This window comes from Calidris pugnax, unplaced genomic scaffold (assembly GCF_001431845.1).
Source record: "Calidris pugnax isolate Ruff unplaced genomic scaffold, ASM143184v1 scaffold91, whole genome shotgun sequence".
Lineage (NCBI taxonomy): Eukaryota > Metazoa > Chordata > Aves > Charadriiformes > Scolopacidae > Calidris > Calidris pugnax.
In genome coordinates this window covers 3,023,602-3,044,091 of record NW_015090898.1, presented here as the reverse complement: position 1 = coordinate 3,044,091, position 20,490 = coordinate 3,023,602, and the positions used below count along the sequence as shown (strand labels likewise).

Sequence of the window (20,490 nt, the reverse complement as noted above, 5' to 3'; positions counted from 1 at the left end):
GCTTTTCATGTGAACATCTCCAGTGCTTTTGTAGTTCTCCATCACAGCAGCTACCGTCTTTCTAGTCCTTCCTTTCCAGATCCAGGCTGGCCCCAGGCACGGAAACCTTCCTCTACCTCTAGTCCGTCCTGTCTTTTGTGGTACCTCTTGCAACTCTTTAAACTTTCTTGGATGGGCTGGCCAGGTCTTGTGTGAAGTTCTTGAAGCGTGGGTGTAGGATGGGTTTATTCAGTGGCACGATACTCTCAGGCCTTGTTCCCGTTTTCTTCACTGAAATATGGTGGAGAATTGTTAGTGTGTACATTAATACCATGTTGCTGAAGCTGAGTCCTTTTAACATGGTGTGTCAGGCTTTTTTTTTTTGTCTCCTCAATTTATTCATGAGTCCACGCTGGTTTCCAGGTGGGTGGGGAGAGCCTGTGCCGGGATGTGCTGCATCCCCGTGGATGTGCTGCATCCCTGTGGATGCATGGACCCTCATGGGAGCCCCGCTGAGGGTGGATGAGAACCTGTGGGAGCAGTGCCCTTCCCCAGCCCCTCTCTCCAGAAATACCTGTGATCTTCACCGGGGAGGAAGGTCACAGCTGCTTTAAAGGCTGCTGGGTAAAATGCAGGGTATTGGGGGGATGATGGTGGCTCTGGAGGGGCAAAGGGAGAGGGATGGAGGAGGCAGTGCTGGGTTTCTGCAGGGGGACAGGGGAGCAGGGATGATGCCGTGGCTCTGAGGCTCTTTCTGAGGCCAGCACAGCATTTTAATCAGTCTGGAGCGAGTGGTTCTTGCAAGCAGGACCCAGGAGCTGAGCGGCATTTTGCTGGGCTGCAGTCAGAGCTGCCTCAGTCGGGTGCCAGCGCTGCTGAAATCGCTCCTGCTGCTCTAAAATTAGCTGTGGAGCAGAGGGGCACCCGCTGCCTCCCCAAGTGTGATGTCTGGGGGCTGCAACACCCCCAAGGAGGGTCTGAGGCCACATCCTTGCTGGCATCCCCCCTTCCCCACCACCTTCGGTCAGGCTGGGTCCAACCTGGGCTTCCTTCCCTGAGACAGCAGATAACGTGGCTCCAGGATGGGCAGGAGCGAGAAGCCAGCCTGCCATGGCTGTGTATTTTGGGTGGCAGAGGAGGTGCTGTGGGGGTACCCGGAGCCCAAACCCGAGAGAGAGAGATAGAGACGTGTCGCAAGAGGAAGCGGGAGGGCTGTGGGGTGCGAGGCCGGCGCAGGAAGGGGCGGCGAGGCGATGCTGTGCGGGCACCCGGGGGACCCGGCGGCGGGTGACGAGCCACCACCACGGGCACCGTCGTAGAGCGGGGGATCGAGCTCAGCTCGTCCCCTTCCATGCTGCCCCAGCGCCGCTGCGCAGGGAGGCGGGTGGAGGAGGAGAGGGAAGGGTTACCCGGCACGGCTGCCTGTTAAAGAGAAATAGCTCCGCTGGCTCCGGAGGAGGATGAGCAGAAGGAGCTGGTGCAGATGAGCGCCGGGTGGCCGAGGATGTGAGAGCCGGACGCCGGAGCGGGGACCACCGATGGTCACCGACCCCCCGAACCCCCCGGCCACCCCCCTGTACCCTCGGCCTCTCGCCTCTGCCGGGCTTCGATGACCATCGGCAGCAGCAGCATGAGCAGCGGGTACTGTAGCTTGGATGAAGACCTCGAGGATTGCTTTTTCACGGCAAAAACCTCTTTCTTCCGGAGCGCGCCGAGCAAGGTCCCTGCCAAGGTAACGGCTTAAAAAACTAGTGAGAGGGGGCTGCGCTGAGCCGGGAGGTGGGGGGGTTGGTGGCCACGGGTTGGGGGGTGTCTGTGTTTCTGCACGTTTGGCTGCAGGTGCTGCCAAAATGAGCTCGCAGCCGGCGGAGGGCAGGGATGCTGGTGGGGAGGGGGGCTCTGCCCGCTCCCTTTTCTCATCCTTGTCTCAACCTTTTGCTGTGCCCCCCATCCCATCCTTGGGGGGATCCACGGTGGAGGAGCCGACTCCAAATGTGGTTTTTCAGCTTTAGGGGGGCGGTGGTGCAGGCATCAGCCCTGCCATCCCCAGGGTCAGGCTCCCAGACAGGGACCTGTGGTTTTGGCTTCGCAAAATATGCGCCGATGGTAAAAATTGCACCTGCCGGGTGGATAGGGAGATGGGGAAAGTTACTGCACTGAATTAATCTGCAAACTTATTAACGCAGTGATGAATCTGGCCCTTTTCTGGGTGCTTGGGTGCATGTGTCTGCCTTTTGGAGAAGGAGAGAGCACTTGGCTGGGCAGTGCTTCACCCCAGGGTGAGGTTTCTGTATCAGTAATACTGACAAGGCTGCTTCATGGGGTTTTGGGTTTTTTTTTTTGGTGTTTATTTTAAAAAAAAACAATCATCCCTGTCATAAACTTTGGGGCCCCAACCAGAACTGAGCATAAAAGGAGAAGGCACGAAGGCGCTGCTGCGGAAGTGGGGGGTTTTGCTCAGGAACAAGAGCCGAGAGATGAGATCTGGCCCTGGGGAGCTGCTTGTCACTTAAAAATAAAAAAATTTAGAAATTCCCCAGCACCGAGACGCTCCTGTGTGGGCTCTGCTGTGTTTGTAGGGCTGAGGCTGCTGAGCTGCAATCCCCAGCAGGAGCTTTGGGGTTCACCTTTCTGCGGCGTGGGGGGGTCGGGAGGGCTTCTCCTTTTTGGTGGGGAGGGGTGTATTGGTCTGGGGGGAAGAGTTTAAATCCACTGGTAGTTTTATTTTGATTTCTTTGGAAGAAATGCTCCCCGGGGTTTAACAGGGGATATTCCCTGTTAGCCAGCAGCTCCCTCTCGCTATGATTAACCGACACGTACTGCTGGTTTTTAAATGTCATTTGATGATTCATTTGTGGAGGAGCCGTGAGCGGCGTTGGCGCGGGGTGCAGCGCCTCTTGCACTGGTTTATCGCTGTTCTCTTTGAGCCAGGGCACTGCAGATCCTCAGCCACCTTTCAAAATCAGCCTGATTGTAGTCAAGCTTGTGGGGGGCTCTCCCTCGCAGAGGGTTCGGGGGCTTCTGCTGCCCCTTTTCGCCCGGCTCCTCGCCTGGATGTGGCCGGCGTGGGCAACAGATCTCACAGCTGCTGGAGAAGATGGAGCCTTTCAGGGGTTTGGTGTTACGGGGAGGAAATGGTTCCTGTGCATGAAAAAAAAAACCAAAAAACAACCCAACAACCACATACACAAAATCTGCTGCTCAAGCAAATGATGTTGTGTAATGGGTCTGTGGGTGGAGGAGGGTCCTCAGGTTTCTCCAGATGGGGTTGGAAACCATCCTCAGGCCTGATGGGAGAAGGTTTTTTGGGGTTAGTGGCATGCTGTGGGGTTGTGTGGCACAGGCCGTGTGAGAGCATGAGGGTGGACCTCAGTAAGGTTTTTTGGGGGGTTTGTGGCATGCTGTGGGGTTGTCGGTGGCACAGGTCATGCCAGAGCATGAGGGTGGACCTCAGCTCTGGATGGAGCTGACCCTGGACTGTGGTGAGGAGGAGGAGGTGGTGGTCTGGTGAGGGCCAGGCTGGATGGTGTATGGAGGAGAGCATGTCCCTGGGGAGCAGGCGGCAAAGCAGAGGGACAGGAGACAGGCACAACCCCATACCTTGGGGTTCGCTTCACTCCCTGTCCCCCCTTTCTTCCCTGGCATCTTCTCTTGAGTAATATTACTGAATGTGGAACATTTCCACCACTGCACTCAGTGCAGGAGCCGCACGTGGCAGAAGGATTGTGTTTTACCACCAAGTACAGTACCTGCTTGTGACCATGTGCAAAAAACCATCCTATTTGACCCAAAAGTGAGTTAACCTGCTGGGTGCATTTGGGAACTGCAATGTTTGTCCGTCCTTAGTGCCCAGGGATGATTCCCGAGCCCAGGATGCCCAATGTGGTCAGTGCAGCAGCTGCTGGCCCCCTGACATGCTGGGCAGGAATAAGCTAAATACAGGTAATTTAGAATCTTAAAAGACTCTGAAAACAATCCCAGAGGAAACGTGTTGTACGTGGGGCAGGAGGAGACAGACAGGCCTCCCGCCATTTAAAAAAATAAAGAGCGGAATTTGATCGCTGTGATTAGAGAAACGATTTTTCTGATTGAAATAACTGTATTAGTCTGAAGAGCCTCTTTCTAGGAATTTTGTAATTCCTTTTTATTTTCAGAACCGTCAGCGCAATCACTCTTCATTAGCAAAGAGCCGTTTTGGATCTCAGATGTGACCTCATCCCCAGAGATCTATTACTTGGCATTTTCCTGACTCTTCGGCTGAACGGCTTCAGTGGCTTCTGCCTGGAGCCTGGCTGCTTCAAACTCTGCAGGACTCCAAGAGAAATCCTGCATCAGTGGCTGCTGGGAGAGCCAGCTTAGAGGAGAAAGGGGCAAGTTTCTGTACAGGAATAGAAAACAGGAGGGCTGGAATGCAGGCCCTCAGGGTGGGATCCCCCCAGGGGTAGGATCCAGGGGTGGGGGTGATGGGGTCAGGTCTGTGCCGGAGCAGAGGTCCCTGCAGGAACCCAGCAGGTAAAAACCTCCTCTGCTGAAGCTGTGGCATCGTGGTGGTGCTCGTGGTGGGATGTGCTGGTGCTGTGCTGCCAGGTGCTGGTGGTGCTTCGTGGAGCAGAGACCACCTTGTGGGGGTCTCCTGTGATGGAGGGAGCAGCCAGCGGGGAGTTTCATGGGCTTGGGCAGGAATCGGAGGACACCACAGTGGTGGTTTTGGCCCCATCCCTGTTTTGTCCCTCTCTTTGAGCCCTCCATGGCAGCAGGGTGCGGTGGTGCCTGCGATGGGGGCTACATCCCTGGAGGAGCTCAAAAACCCAAGCAGGGGCTGGATGAGGTGGTCTCCAAGATCCTATCCAGCCTTGGAGAAGCCCCCTAGTCCCCAGATTGGCTGGCCATTGGGTGCAGATCTGTGCTGTTTGGGGGTTGCAGGTAACCAGCAGATGTTCATGTTGCCTACATCGGGTGGGCAGAGGGGCATCCCTCTGCCTGGTGCGGTGAAGGGTGTGATATAGAAGGAGCTGGAGACAAGGGACCAGTGCAAGGTCCTGTCCTTGGCCCCTTGTCTCTGTTCTCCAAAGGATTGTTGGATCATTGAGTGATTTCCAGAGGGGAGGCAAGTCTGCAGGGGATCTGGGACATGGGGGTGACCCTGGGGCACCTCTCCTGGGGAAAAGGGGCTTCTCCTGGCCCTGCGAGGCTGTGATCAGTTCCCTAATGTCTGCTCTTGAGGATCAGCAGATCCCTCTGACCCACCCAGCCTCCCTGACCTGGGCCGGGGTCTCACCAGGCTGGTCTCTGCGCACAGAGGATGGTGTGGTTGGGCACCCGTGGGGTCCTGTCCAGCCCAGACCCCCCTGAGATGAGACTCCCTGGGAGAACCTGCTCAGCTCTTGCTGCTGAGCAGGGATGCGGCAGCAAAAACGGTTTCTAAGTGAAATCTCCATGGCAATCAAAACACCGAGCCCATCTTCACTTGCCTCTAACCTCTCTGAAATGCAGCAGCAATCCTTCTCGCCTTCTCTAGAGATGCACTGCTCTCCTGTCTTTTGCCTTTTCCCCTGAACTCCAAAGTAAACCGCAGCATCTTATTTGAATTTCTCAAAGGGAGTGAAATATGTTGTTTGGTTTGGGTTTTTTTTGCTGTTTTGGGTTGGTTTTGGTTGGTTTGTTTGTTTGTTTTCCCCAGATCTGTTGTATGATTCTTCCCCCTGCCTGTCCACGCTCGAGCGGTCGATCCTTTCCCCACATAGTGCTGTGAACCGTGGGGGTGTGTGGTGGTGGGGGAGGCACCGGGTGTTTGGCAGTGATGGAGAGCTGTGTGAGAGCAGAGATGTCCCAGCTCCCTGGTGGCCGTGGTTGGGCTGTGAGGTGCTGCCCCGGCCCCACTGCTCCCTCCTGCACCTGGCTTTACGGTTCTGAGCTGCCAGTTCTCATGTTTCTGCCTCAAATTTGGAGTGTTTGCTTTTCTCTCCAGTCCTCCGTGCTGTGGTGTGATGGTGATCACAGGGTTTGAGCTGGTGATGCTCCTCTGGACTGTGGCTCCCCGGCCAGCAGCTCCTCTGGGCTTTGTCTTCTGATGTTTCAAGACAAATCTTTCCGTGTTAAGCAGAAGAATTGAGGATGGATGCCCTGAGGCGTAAAATCCCTCCAGAAGAGGTCTTAGAAATACTCATGCAATGTGAAACTGGGAGCCAAAGGGAGAGCTTGGGCTGAGTTTTGGGGAATGCAAATTGTCAAGCGTCGCTGATGTAAATGGCGATGGGATGGACCTGTGCCCGAGCACGCCAGGGAGGACTTGGCTGCTCCTGCCTCTAGATGAGACAGTCATTGCCAAGAATGTGGTGGTGTTGGGCCAAATCCATTTCCACCGTTCTGCTGTTCAAATTCATTCACTAAATAGCTGGTGAGAAGAGCTGAGTGAGGGACAGGGATGGTGTCCCCGAGGCTGGTTGGTGGCTGCAGGGAAGCAGCACTCGCTCCAAGCAGCGTCCCATGGAAGTGCAGGCTCAGCCTTTCTCCCTAGGGTGCCATTCTGCGTCTGATTTTATGGCTACCAAAGCCATGGTTCATGAGGTGCTGGTCTTCCACCTCCTGAGCTGTGCATCCAACCGTGTGCTGACTCCTCGGGGCTGGCTGGGGCTGTGGTGGGATGGGGACCTGTGGGGAGAAGGCACTGTCCCTCCTAGAGCTGTTATTCCCAGTGGAGAGCTCGGCCACAGTGTGGACCTGCTGCCTTCACTTGCTTTAAAAAGGTTTTTAAGTTGGGGATTGACTTCTCCAAGGTGAAAGGCTGTAGGAAGGACACTCTTCAGCTGGAGCCTGTCTCTCCTGGCATCCTTGCAAACCGATAAATAGACAAATCTGTCGCTGAGGCTTTGTTACTGCCTTTCTTGGCTTAGAATCGCTCCTTGGAGGGTATGTCCCCATAATTGTGATGACCCATGGGATTTTTACCTCCCCCGTAATAGCTCTGTCGCCAGCTCACGGCTCATTAGGTGAGTGGTAGATTGCAAAGAGGAGGCCAGTGTGGCTAACTCGCTGGGGCCACGGCTACCCAGCCCCGGGCCATGGGCATTGTGTGTCACAGCCGCCTGCCTCGTCCCGAGGCACTTCTTCTGGGCAGCTTTTATCCTGCCGAGCATTAGCCCAAGTGCCAGCTGAGGCTCAAATCCTTTCTTACAATTGATATTTCTTACAGTTGAGAAATAATGTAGGTTATGGAAGGGGAGCCCGTCTGCAGCAGGCTGTGATGGGCAGGGGGAGGACACAGGTCCACCTTGCCGTGCTGCTGTGGGTGCCCCAGGCCACCGTGGCCAGGCTTTGATGGGCAGGGGGAGGACACAGGTCCACCTCGCTGTGCTGCTGTGGGTGCCCCGGGCTCGGTCCTCTGCAGCCCGTGGTGCCTACATCCTGCTGCAAGTTATTTTATGGCAGTTTCATAGAGGACAGTAAACTGCTGAATTTAAATGATGCTGGCATGCATCATTTGTGGATTTAGCTCGGCATCCATGGCCATGCAATGTTCTGCACCAGATTTTTGGCAGGGTGGGAGCGGGAGCACCCTGGCAGCCCCGTCTCACCATCGCTTCCCTTCCAGTTGCAGGGGGTGTGGAGGGATGGGGGCGATGGGAACGTGCTGGTTTTTCAGGCTGGCACACAGATGTCACCGTGTGCTGCCACGTGGCCAAGCCATCCCCAAGGGTGTCTGAAGTTCTCCCAGTTTCCAGCCCGGAGAGCCGTGGGTCCCTCAGGGACTGCCAGGGTTGAGGCTCAGGCAGAGTTTACCGAGCTGTTGTTTTGTTAGCAGCTTGTTTCATCCTGTCCCGGTGCGACAGGAAATGTGGCAACGGTTTATGGTTAATAGCTTCTGTTTTTCTTCCTTCAGCCAGAATTGCATATTCTGCACCAGAAACTTTGCAAAACCGGAGGTCCGGGTGGGTTTGTGAAGAGCAAGAAGTAGCTGATCTAATCGTACATGACGGAAGGAGCAGCTCTTCTCCCCCCAGGCCGTGGCCACCCTTCCCTGGGCCATGGTTTGGGTCCTGCTGGGCTGGTTCGGGTCCTGCTGGTGGGCAGGTTTTGGTCTGTAAAAGAGAAAAGCAGAATCTCTGACCGTGGGATGTGCAGGGAGCTGGGGATGGTGCGGTGAGGCTACTGGGGAGCTTGTGGCATAGGTCTGCCTGAGCATCGCTGCCAGGAACAGCAAGAAGAGGTGTGGGGTGAGCCCTTGGAGCCCCAGTGGTCCCGCAGGGCTCCCCCAGCCCTAGATAGCTGCCAGAGCTGGGGTGGTGCTGCCCTGGGTCCCATGGGACGGATGGTTTGGGTGTGGAGAGTGTCCCTTGGGTTGAATTGTCCTGTGTGCTGTGCTCCTCAGCCCCACGGTGGGATTGCTGCCTAGAAAGAGGTGATTAAAACTTGCTTTGCCTTGAGGCTGAGGGTGCAGGAGGAAGGTGAGCTGGTGGATGCTGGGGCAGAGGATGGCTCCTGGGCTGGAAATGAAGAGCTTTTTGCAGTTCTGGCAGTGTTTGGTTGCAGTATTGGTCCAGCTGACTCTCCTAACACGTTGCAGCTTTCCTTTAACATCGAAGTGGTTTTAAGAACTGGCCGAGCTGCATCTCAAGCTCCCTGAGACGTTCACGCTGTGGAAGTGGAAACTTCTGGCTTGGTTTTTGCGCCGCAGCTGACGTGTAGGGGACAAGGGGTTTGGGAGTCCCACGCTGCTTTATGCCACACGCACAACCTGATGCTTCAGAGACACAGCTTCAAACCCACGGCCGGGTCGAAGCTGCCGAAAGAGCCAGGAGCCCTCTGCGAGGTCACTGGTTTTATTTTCCAGGGCAGGTCGGTTTCTCTCCGCACACCTTAAGTTGTGCTGCCGTGGAAACAGTTAAACCATCTGTCACTGACACTGGGAGCTTAATAACAGCAAATTAATTCCACACCAGGTGCGAGATGACTTACAAAATAACCCGAAGAGAACATAATAAGGCCGTTACAACCTGTGTTTGTCAAATTGTCATAATGCAGGGTTTCTTTTTCAATGACAATTGCACGTGAAAGAGGAGAGAACAACCTGTTACCTGTAGCTGTGGCCACAAGATCATGTAAATTGTTAGTGTTTTTTTTTCCCCCCAATTTCCCTTCCTGGGTGGGGAAGGGTCGTCAGGGATAGAACAGTTGTCTAAACAACAATAAACTGTTGTGAGTTCTTCAAACCATAACATTGGGTTAGACAAAACAAATAGACGTGGTAAATAAATAAATCACGGGCAGCTTTCTTTCCTAATATGTTTTCCCAGACCAAGGTCTGAGCATCAGGAAGCTGCAGGATGGGCAGAGGAAGGCAGTGATTTGGGAAAACCTTTGTTCAGGTGGGAGCTGAGTGGCCTCCTGCCTTCCCTGGTGCTGCCAGGGTGGGGGCAGCAGGTGAGGGGGGCAAACTGCCTCCCCTGCCAGGGCAGCGTGTCCCAGGCACTGTCCCATTCTGGCTCCTGGGAGTGGGATTGGGTCTCTGCAGCCAAGCTTTTGGGTGCCCTGGCAGGGTCTGTCCCATTCTGGCTCCTGGGAGTGGGATTTTGGGTCTCTGCAGCCGGGCAGCTTTGGGTGTCCTGGCAGGGATGGCTGCAGGGGTTCGTTGGTGGAGTTGTGTGGGGACACGGGGTGAGACTGGTGACGTGGTGCCACCAACACCATGTTCCTGAGTCAGTCTTCCTGCTCCTCCTGCTGCCAGTGATTTAGGTTCCCTGGAGCACAGAGCAATTAGCATCTGCCCCGAGCCTTCCGTGACTCCCTGGGGACCGGCACCGTTCCAGGCTGCTGCCCTCCTGGGTGCACCGTGCATCCTCCATGGAAACCAGGCAGCATCAGCGCTGGGAGCTGCTCAGAGAGCTCTTAATTGCTGGCACGTGCGTGTTTTCTGCAGCTGGAAGCATCACAAGAGGGGAAGGACTTGTCCTGCTGGAGAGGAGCAGGTTGCAGTGACAGGGACAGACTGAGCTGCTCTGTCTCTGCCGTGCGTGTCTGGGTGGGTGCTGCTCTGTGCCAGGAATGAAGGATGGCACATGGGTCTCACCACCCCAGCTCTGCCCCACAGCCTGGGGTCCCTTTGGGTGCAGGAGGGGATGGTTCCAGGGGTCTCCCTGGCTGGAGACCTCTCTCTTCCCTGGGGACAGGCGCAGATGCGCTGCCAGGTGCAGGAGGGGACGGTTCCAGGGGTCTCCCTGGCTGGAGACCTCTCTCTTCCCTGGGGACAGGCACAGATGCGCTGCCGCCCCCCCCCAGCGCCGTCACATGGGGGACGTGAGGAAGTGGAGGGTTTCTGAGAGCTCTTCTTCCGTTAACTTAAAGGGAAGTTTGTTGTTTTTTTTCATTTTTTCTTTTCCTCAATGCTACTTTAGAACATCTCTACCCTTGGCATTATTTTTAAAGACTCTCACGCCAGCCCAGCACCTGTGTGTGGCCGTGTAAGAGCTATTGCGGTGAATAGACTGCAGTGAAGCATGTGCCTGAGGATTTTGATAAATTAGGGAGTTGAAATTGCCATTATGATAAGTGGATGTCTATGTGCCATTGTTGAATATCTCAGGAAAGCTTTGCTTTTATTTTTTTAAGGGTCTGAACAAGGAGGAGACTGTAATGCAGTGTCAGTGTTCCTCCATTGGGCTCCAAGACCTGCATTTCAGGAGGTCTCACACTGTTTGCCTGTCTCAAGCAGAAATTGTGAACTCTCTTTCTTGGGAATATCGTGAATGAATGTGGGGCTCTCAAATCCCAGGGCTCTAGCTGTCTTGCCAGATTGCAACCAGGATTTCACTTTGTCCTGTGCTTGATTCTCCTCCTAAAAGAAATATCATGAGTAGCCTGGGGTGATATTGGCTTATTTACAGCTTGCTGCATCCTGCTCTCATGTACTGCCTGGCTGCCTGGGAAGAGACAAGCTTTGCTCCCAAAATTGCTTTTTTTTCCCCCCTTTTTTTTCCTTCACAGAGGTTACAGCTTGCTTTCTGTACCGGCCTTGATAGCACATCCCTTCACGCTTTCTGCTCTCTGCTAATGCTGCCTTCTGAGCAAGCCCACACAAAATCTGGGAGCGCTGGAGAAATGTATTCCCAGCCTGTCTCCGGGGAAGGGGGGGAGTTATGGAAAGGCAGCAGAGCGCTGCGCTGGGAGATCCGGCCCACTGAGCATCGTCCAAGGCACACGCAGGCTCATTTGCAGCGGGTCCAGATTTTGGGATGCTGAAGGCTGTGCTGTAGAGGAGACCTGCTCTCCTGGCTGGATGGAAAGCCCTTCTGCTTTGGGTCACCCCGGGCCAAAGTGGTGTCAAACCTTGATGCACAAGATGAGCCTCGTGTAGGGAGTTTCCAGTGGTCTTGTGGCAATAAAGTCATTGAGGCTTCTTGCATGCTGCTGTTGGACCTGCCTTCCAGCAGGTTTTGGGAAGAGCTCACTGGTTCTTGTGTTCCTGCAGTGTCTGGGCTGTGCCATCATGCCGAGTGTGATGGTGGAGGGTCGCATCCTGCTCTTGGGTTTCCAGGGTGTCCGTGGCCTTCCCAGCCGGTGCCGCGGTACTGGGGCAGATGGGAGGTGGGAGCGGGGCTTGGGCTCTCACTTGAGGCTGCTACAAACCTTCTCTGCAAAAACCATCTGCAGCTCTGTGTTCCCGATGTCTCTTTGGTCTCCCTCCTGACTCCCCTGACACTGTTCTTGCTCTCACCTTGCTTTTTCCCTTCCAGATGGCCTGTAATTGGCACTGTGGTCCTGCTTCCCCCTAGCACAGGTCTTGCAGCTTCTCTGACCCCACAGCAGCATCCTCTTGGACTCTGCTCCCCTCCCAAATCGGCTCGTCCCTCACTGCTGGAGCTCTGGGCTCTGCTCTGGCACTTTCTCCAGACCCATTCATTGTCTTTCTTCTAAACTGCTCTCAGCCCTGGGTTGCATTTGGGAGCTGCCTCTCCACGACTGGATCATGTTTTCCCATTATTCATTAGTGACATTTCCACGCGTGACCTGCAGGTAGAACCCCCCTACGCAGAGTCTGTCCCTTTGCCTCCCAAGAGGAAATTTCCCCCAAACCTGAGTGAGAAGCAGCAGCCGATGTCCTCCCAGCCAGCCCGTGCTGAAGGGTTTCTGACATGGCCTGGATGTCTTGTCTGATTTATTAGCGAGTGATTTATTAGTCATGCAGCCACCTTGCATGATTTATTTATTTTTATTTTTTTTTTTTGCTGCTCTGAGCTATAATTTCCAAAGCTAAGGAGGAGTAATCCAGCAGAGATTTAACTTCAGGTGCTGCCTGGTTGAACCTGCTGGAAGCTGGTTGAGGAGCACCCCGTGTTTTCAAGGGGGTGCCTGGCTCGGGTAGGCAGAGCCACAGGTACTAAAAATAGGATGTGATTTTTCCATGGCGATGCAAGACGCAAAGAACTGCTCAGCAGGTGCAGGTGGCATTTTTTGAAAGCGGATTTTAGAAGCTGGATTCTTTGCCCTGGTTTGTACTGGGACGGCTTTACTGCTCTGTGCCTCAGTGTCCCACTGACTGGTGGGGTTTGTGTTTCCCTCCACTGGCTGTCACTGGTGCACAGGGGTGGTTTGGGGCAGGGACGTGGCATCCTGCACATTTGGCCTCTCGGCTGTAGGGTCCATCTCCACCTGTGCCATCGCTGTTACCATGAGCTCAGGGTCTGCGTGGCCTCTTTGCTCCTGCATTTCCCAAGCACGAGCTGAGCTGCACAGATGTGGTGTTACCCAACACGTACAACAGCTAAAACACATCTCTTCTCATTTCAGAATGTAACACAAACAGTAGAAGAAGAAAAACCCGAGCCTCCGACTGTCCAGGAGATCAAGCAGAAAATTGAAAAATACAATGCAAAAGTTACAAACTGCCTGTTGATGAAGCTGGTACGTACTGGGCAATATTTTCCTAATACATGGAAGGGCTCAGCCTGGTTTCCCTGGGCTCTGAGCTGAGCCAGGCTCTCAGAAAGCATCTCCAAGGCAAGAGGGCTTGTGGCTGCTGAGATTTCTTTGTCTGCGTTGCCCAATCTGCTTTTTCTCTTGGATTTCCTTAGCCTTAGTCGCTGACACTTGAGATAACCCTCCCCTGCCTCCTTCCCCTCTCAAACTGGGAGCACTGGCACGGTAATCTCCGGCCAGCCATGTGCTGTGAATGAGTTGCCACAAATAGATGAGCCCACGTTGTTCCTCCGGGGATGAGTCAGGCGGAGGGCGGGCTGCGAGGCTGCAGTTCAGCAGCTGGTGCAGAGGGGATTTAGAAACGCAAAGTGGATTCAGAAAGACAAAGTGTATTTAGAAACGCAAAGTGGATTTGGAAACACAAAGCCTTTCTAGAAAGAGAGGCTTTTCTCCTCTGCCCCTGCCAGGCTTGTTTGAGCAGAGGGCTGAGAACCACAGTGGATGTTGTGTATGTTGGAGCTTTGATTGCAAACTTGGCTTGTCACCACCCGTAAGTAAAGCTTTGATGAGACGTGGTGAGAAGACAAGGAAATAACTCCTTTACAAACTGGAATATCACAAAGGTACAAACTTCACGGGATCTTACAGAGAGCAGGGGAAAAGCTTCTTAAAGGGTGAAATAATTGAACTGTAGATCTTCCAAGAAGAGCAGCCGCCTGACTGCCTGGTGCTTGCTGACAGCTGAAAACAAACCTGAAGTTTATTTAAAAGAGTAGATCTTACAATAATTTCCTTTGTGAAGGCTGCACAGTGATTTCTGCTGGAATTTCTTCCCGGTTGATTTTTATCACCCCTTGACTTCAAGGAGTCATTTGGGACCCAAATGTTTACTCTTGAGTTATTGTGTCTGAAGCTTAGGAAAACATAATCTTGAGACCCGCTGCAGTGCTGGGACTCGGCTGGGCCCAGCTGCTGGTGGTGGCCCTTGGGTGGGACCAGAGACCAGTGCTCCCAGCTCCTGAGCGGGATCCCTCGGCTTGTTCCCAGTGGCACCCATGGATGGACCATACGGAGCCAGGCTCTTCTCTTGACTTCTGCATTTTTGTAGAGGTGAGGGTAGGGCGAGGGACCCATCATGAGAAGGGCTGATCTTGAATGATTTATTATGACGTGGCGCTATGAGAATCCCATAAGCAGGGAATAAAACGTGAGGAATAGAGTTGGGAGATCTTGTGTAGAGACCGTCCCCGAGGCTTCAAATCCTCACGTAAGTGCAACTACAAATTACATGTAATGGTTTCCATAAGTGACTTGTAGCAGTGTTGGGTTTCAATAAGAGGAGATCGCACAGACGCGAGGAAGGGATGAGTCATTACCCAGTGGAAGGAACAGGAGAAAATCAGTACTGACTAACCCGAAATGACTGGTTACTTTTTATGTGATTAATAAGAAACCCTCAGACTCCTCGCGGTACCGCGGGGTGGAAACTCCTGCAGCCACCCCGCAGGCTGCAGTGCCAGTGACCAGAAAGCCCCTCGTACTGGGGGCCAGGACTGGAAAAGGCTCCCTGGAGCCTGACCCCCCCTCTCCTTTGCTTTAGAACGACGATGGGACGTACACGGGTTTCATTAAAGTGCATTTGAAACTGCGCCGGCCCGTGACGGTGCCAGCGGGGATCCGGCCGCAGTCCATCTACGATGCCCTCAAGGAGGTGAACCTGGCCGACATGACGGACAAGAGAACCTCCTTCTACCTGCCGCTGGATGCCATCAAGCAGCTCCACATCAGCAGCACAACCACAGTAAGCGAGGTGATCCAGGGGCTCCTCAAGAAGTTCATGGTGGTGGATAACCCGCAGAAGTTTGCACTTTTCAAGGAGATGCGGAAGGATGGGCAAGGTGAGTTCATGCCCTGGGACCCACCAGCTTTCCTGCAGCTGATCAGTTTTACCGTTTTGTGTTGGAGAAACATACCCCAAGGGTTCTTCTAGGAGTCAGTGGTGTGTCAGGCAGGCAGTGCCTAAAAGTCACAGAATTAGAGAATGGTTTGGGTTAGAAGGGACCTTAAAGCCCACCCAGTGCCACCCCCTGCCCTGGGCAGGGACACCTCCCACCAGACCAGGTTGCTCCAAGCCCCCTCCAACCTGGCCTTGAACCCCTCCAGGGATGGGGCAGCCACAGCTTCTCTGGGCAACCTGGGCCAGGCTCTCACCACCCTCACACCAAACAAGTTCTTCCTAATCTCTCATCTCCATCTCCCCTCTTTCAGTTTAAAACTGGATATAAATGAATAAATGGCCTGACCTCCCCAGGAGGTGATGCTGCTTAAGCTAATGGGGAATTACTGCTTTTCAAAAGGGGGCTGAAGCCACCTAAGACCTAACAGAGATCGTTATGGATGTGTGTTAGAGACTCAGCTGCTTCCGCTGTGATCCTGAGCAGCACAAACTGCTTTTATGTGCTCCATTTGAGCTCCTGAGCTTTCCTCCACCCTGGCAGCCACGGGCTGACTGTGGACCTCTGCTGTCCCTTGCAGTGCTCTTCCAGAAGCTCCCTCTCACCGAGTACCCCCTGTACCTCCGGCTGCTGGCGGGCCCCGACACCGACGTGCTCAGCTTCGTGCTGAAGGAAAACGAAACGGGGGAAGTTGAGGTACGTCGGTGACTCTTTCCCTTGGTTTTCACATGAATGTTACCAGTGTCGTCGAGCATTGTGACACCAGTTTTTCTCCAGTTGAATTATCAACTGAATGGACTGCTTGTACCTTACTTAAAAACAAACAAACAAAAACCCAACAAAACCCCCTAAACTCTGTGTAATTTATTGCTCTTGAATTATGTTGATTTAAAAAAAAAACTTGAGCTGTGAAAATGCTGAGGCCAGTTTTGATGGCCAACCCATAATCTGTTTACAGAACCAAGCAACGCCACCCCAGAGTTAATCCTCCATAATTAGCGGTGACTCTTTCCCTTGGTTTTCACATGAATGTTACCAGTGTCGTCGAGCATTGTGACACCAGTTTTTCTCCAGTCGAAACGGGGGAAGTTGAGGTACGTCGGTGACTCTTTCCCTTGGTTTTCACATGAACGTTACCACTGTCGAGCATTGTGACACCAGTTTTTTCTCCAGATGAATTATCAACTGAATGGACTGCTTGTACCTTACTTAAAAACAAACAAAAAACTGACAAAAAATCCTAAACTCTGTGAATTTATTGCTCCTAAATTATGTTGATTTAAAAAAAAAAAACTTGAGCTGTGAAAATGCTGAGGCCAGTTTTGATGGCCAACCCATAATCTGTTTACAGAACCAAGCAATGCCACCCCAGAGTTAATCCTCCATAATTAGATTAGCTAAACGCTGTTATAAGCAGTCCCCTAATTTAAGCAGAAGCCGGGGACACTCAGGTAATAAATTTGCAGCCAAGTTTCTGGCTGCAATCACGCTCCCCACCATGACGAAGGCCAACGCTGGGATCTGCCAGGTCCTGTGGGATTCTGACTGCTTGTACCTTACTTAAAAACAAACAAAAAACTGACAAAAAATCCTAAACTCTGTGAATTTATTGCTCCTAAATTATGTTGATTTAAAAAAAAAAAACTTGAGCTGTGAAAATGCTGAGGCCAGTTTTGATGGCCAACCCATAATCTGTTTACAGAACCAAGCAATGCCACCCCAGAGTTAATCCTCCATAATTAGATTAGCTAAACGCTGTTATAAGCAGTCCCATAATTTAAGCAGAAGCCGGGGACACTCGGGTAATAAATTTGCAGCCAAGTTTTTAGCTGCAATCATGTTCCCCACCATGACAAAGGCCAATGCTGGGAGCTGCCATGTCTCGTGGGATTCTTCCCCCCGTGGGGTGGCTGGGCTGGGCTGTGTCACCCAAGGAGTGGGGCTGTGGTGGTGGGGACACCGTCTCCCCACAGTGCTGCTGAGCAGGCACAGGGCAGCAGTCATTAAGTGACAGCAGTTGTCACCCTTGGCCCTGCGGTGGAGGTGACAGCCGGAGCAGCCAGGCTGCTGCCACCCCGTGCCAAGAGCTTTGCTGAAGCTCCAACAGTTTTGGTAACTTTGCAGTAAAATAAAGAGCGGTGGAGGTGACAGCCGGAGCAGCCAGGCTGCTGCCACCCCGTGCCAAGAGCTTTGCTGAAGCTCCAAACAGTTTTGGTAACTTTGCAATAAAATAAAGAGAACTGGCTCCTGCTGGGACCTCCCCCCCACCCCGGCTTCATAAAGGGAAGTGGGAGCGAATGCTGCGTCAATTATTTCTGTATATATTTCCATTCCCTAGGGAGCTCTGCCATCTCTTGCAGCAGGAGCTTTAATTCACCTGAGTAAAGATGATTTCTATTAAATCTATGGTCTCAGGGGCTCAGGGCTGGGATGGTCCTTTATGCTGTAGCCCATTATCCCAGCTCTCACAACGTGAGGCTGTGAGATTAAGCTGCCTGGAGATCAGATACATGTCTAAACGTCTTTTATTGTTCCTCTTTACAGATTCAGGGGGAATGAAAAACAACACAAAAGCAACAAGGTGAACTGTTTGTGCTTACTTTCCTCTGTTTCTGCTGTTTCTGCAGTGGGACGCGTTCTCCATCCCAGAGCTACAGAACTTCTTGATGATACTGGACAAAGAGGAGAAGGACAAAATCCAGCAGGTGCAGAGGAAATACGAGAAGTTTAAACAGAGACTGCAACAGACCCTGAAAGAAGCCAGAGGCAAGCCGGGATAGCCCCTCGGGAGGCACCGGGCACCAGACTAAGCTAGATACTGTTTTTAAAATGAAAAGACACTTCTCAGGACACCTTATAGTAGTCACTTTCCCTTTTCATCCTTCCATTAAGGACTGGCTCCCAGCACCCATAAAACGAACATAGAGCATTTCCTTCTTCTAAAACCTCTTATTCCAGGACCGGAGCCAGTCAAAGAACAGGGAAACCTGTTTGTTGACGGCCACAGATTTAAAACCAAACGCAGCTGCTGCTTTGCTTTTCAGCTCCACCATCCGATGGAGGAGCCCTGTGGAAAATGCCGAGTGTTAAACCCCAACAGGAGCATCATCATCTGTTGTGAGCAGGGTAACACTTGCCGTTCACGCTCCCCCCACGTGGCCGAGTCCTCGTTTTGTTAATTAGGGCGCAGGAAGCGGCAGGTTCAGTGGAGGAGGTGGTTGCACCAAACCGTGGGGGTGTTGCAGCCGTAGCCGATGTCGGACGGACTCGTTCAGGGCTGAGAGAGCCAGGGAAGGGTCAAGTCGTGACACCCCGGCAGCTGCAACACCCAAACAGTCTGTCAGTAAGTGTTATTGAAACTTGGTAATATTAATTTCAGGAAAAGTCATCCATTTTGATTCTAGGTAACCTGCAGTTTTGAGGACAGATGTGAATTAAAGCAACTACCCCTGGTGCTCAGCTAAGATAGCCGGTGTTTTACCAGTTTTGTACTCAGTAGGAATTGGGACCTATGTTTAAATGCGTAAAGATGGTGGTTGGGGCATGGGCCAATGGTTCGATACCGAACGTTTAGCAATACATATCCAACAGACTGAGCCAGGAAAGCTCAAAACCCCCTTTCACAAATCAAACCCACTCTGAGCTACAAACAAGTCTGGCCCCAAGGGAGGGGAGCTGAGACTGGGGCCAGGGTGTGGATGTGGCACCAGGAGCACAGGGAGCCTTAGCGCTGGGAGAGAAGGGGACCCAAGGCTCAGGTGTCCCCCTCACGCTGTGCCTCCTCTCACTAACTCTCCTCGTGCTGCTCCCCCACCATCCTGTCCCTGCCATGCCACCTTCTCTGTCACTCTGTACATGGCGTCTCCTCCTCCCCTCTCGCCCTCGGTGCTCTGCCTGCGTGGCCGGGGAGGTTTCGCTCCCTACGTGGGGCTGGGAAGTCTCTCTCCCCCTCTCTCAGGGCTCCCGCTGTTCCCGATGCACACACTGCGCATCCTTGATAAAAATCCTTGAGCTGGAGCGTCGGTTCCTGCCATAACTCCAAGCAGCCGCCATGATCCCCCTGGGGCCATGTTTACTCCGTGCTTGGTCCCGAGCACAGCCAGGTCCAGTCTTCCTGCTGTTTACACCGCAACAAAGAGTAAAGATAGCATGGAATATTCACAATATTCGGATTCAGACGGAGCACGTGGAAGGGTTTCACAGTGACCCGATGAAGGAGTGTCCCTCAGCTCGCTGTAGGCCGCTGGGCCCCCACCAGTGTGGGGCGAGAGGGGAGGCAACAGGTTATGGGGTCACAGTTACCATAGAGACGATGTGGGAGAGTCCAAAATTTACCTCAGTGCCTTTTTTTTTTCCCCCTTAAGTGTGAAAACTTTGCATTTGGGGCTAAAGGTGGAAATTGGGAAGGGGCTTTTGCCACAAGGCCTTCTCAGTCCTGTCCCCACAAGTACCCAAAGCTCTGTTGCAATGAGGCGGCTTTCATCTGTGGGGGGACAAGGAGCTGTTTTGTTTCCTCCTTGAAGGTGACTGCTTGGGATTTTTATTTTTTTCCAGATTTATACTTGAGTATGTTTGTTTATAAACCTTAAGAGAGCAACTGCATCACTTAAAGCCCCTCGGTTTGTAGAAATGCCCCTTTCTGCAGGCTGTCACAGCTCCTGTCTCAGTGGTGGAGAAGGCTTTGGTGGAAGGGCCTCCAGCCGCCTTGTACCCCACACCCAGAGGACCTTTAACGTGGCACCAGCCCAAATAGAGCAGCAATTTCCACGCTCTGGGGCTGTTTGTCCATTTACAAGAATACTTATTACTTCACCATGCACTTGTGAAGTAATTTAAGTAACGTTTATCTCGTGCTTGGAGTCTTGGAAGCACTGTATAAATACTTCTGTTCAGTCAAGGGGAAGAACACTGTAAAAACTGCTGTTGGTTCAGAGAAGAGCCAGACGCTTGGTTTTTAAATCCCTTATCCTGCCAGCTAAAAGTTGTAAAGATTTCTTTTCTGCTGTTGTTGTTGTTTTCTACTAGAGTTCTGGTGACCATCACCCTCTCCTCCCCTGGAACCCAGCATGTCTTTGACATTTGGTAGAAGGCATGGCTTTTATGCAATTCCCGTGAATGCTGCTGAAAAACCTCCTGCGAAAAGGGAGGGCTTTCTTTTTTGGTTTTTCAAGAGTGGGGGCGGTGGAAGACTTTGGTAGATCTTGAAACTCAAATTCTCAATGGTTGGTTGAGCTGTGTCGAGGATAGAAAGATCAGCCCCTTCCTTAAGCGCAAAATACTGTTGGCAGTGCCTTTGGTTCAAATATTGTCTTGCCTAGGTTGTGTGAATTTTATTTTTCATGTCTATTGTAAAACATGTAAAATAATGTGTATAGAATGGAATAGTAAAGCTTCTATGGCAAAGTGAAATGCATTTTTGCAATGCTGTAATTTATTTTTATTACTCCCTAGTAATTCTATGGCATTTTTAAAAAATGTCTCACTTCCGGCTTTTTTGAAGGTTCTGAAACTACTTGTTCATACGCAGACAGTGTAAAAGACAACGATAATAAAACTGTCGGTAATTAAAGAAATCTCTTTGACTTCTTTTTCTGGCGCCCTCCTCTGGAACTTTCATGTATTTAGTCTAAAGAGAAAATACAGG

The 20,490-nt window shown here is 52.4% G+C and overlaps 1 protein-coding gene across 1 annotated transcript; it reads left to right on the top strand.

The window, feature by feature from the left end:
* Positions 1-1,241: 1,241 nt before the first annotated feature.
* RASSF5 (Ras association (RalGDS/AF-6) domain family member 5) lies at positions 1,242-20,419 on the top strand. Its single transcript, XM_014948513.1, has 5 exons — positions 1,242-1,711; positions 12,763-12,876; positions 14,492-14,789; positions 15,427-15,542; positions 17,474-20,419. Exons 1-5 carry the CDS (start codon positions 1,589-1,591, stop codon positions 17,624-17,626), a joined length of 804 nt encoding a protein of 267 aa, XP_014803999.1. The 5' UTR covers positions 1,242-1,588; the 3' UTR covers positions 17,627-20,419.
* The last annotated feature ends 71 nt before the right edge of the window (positions 20,420-20,490 follow it).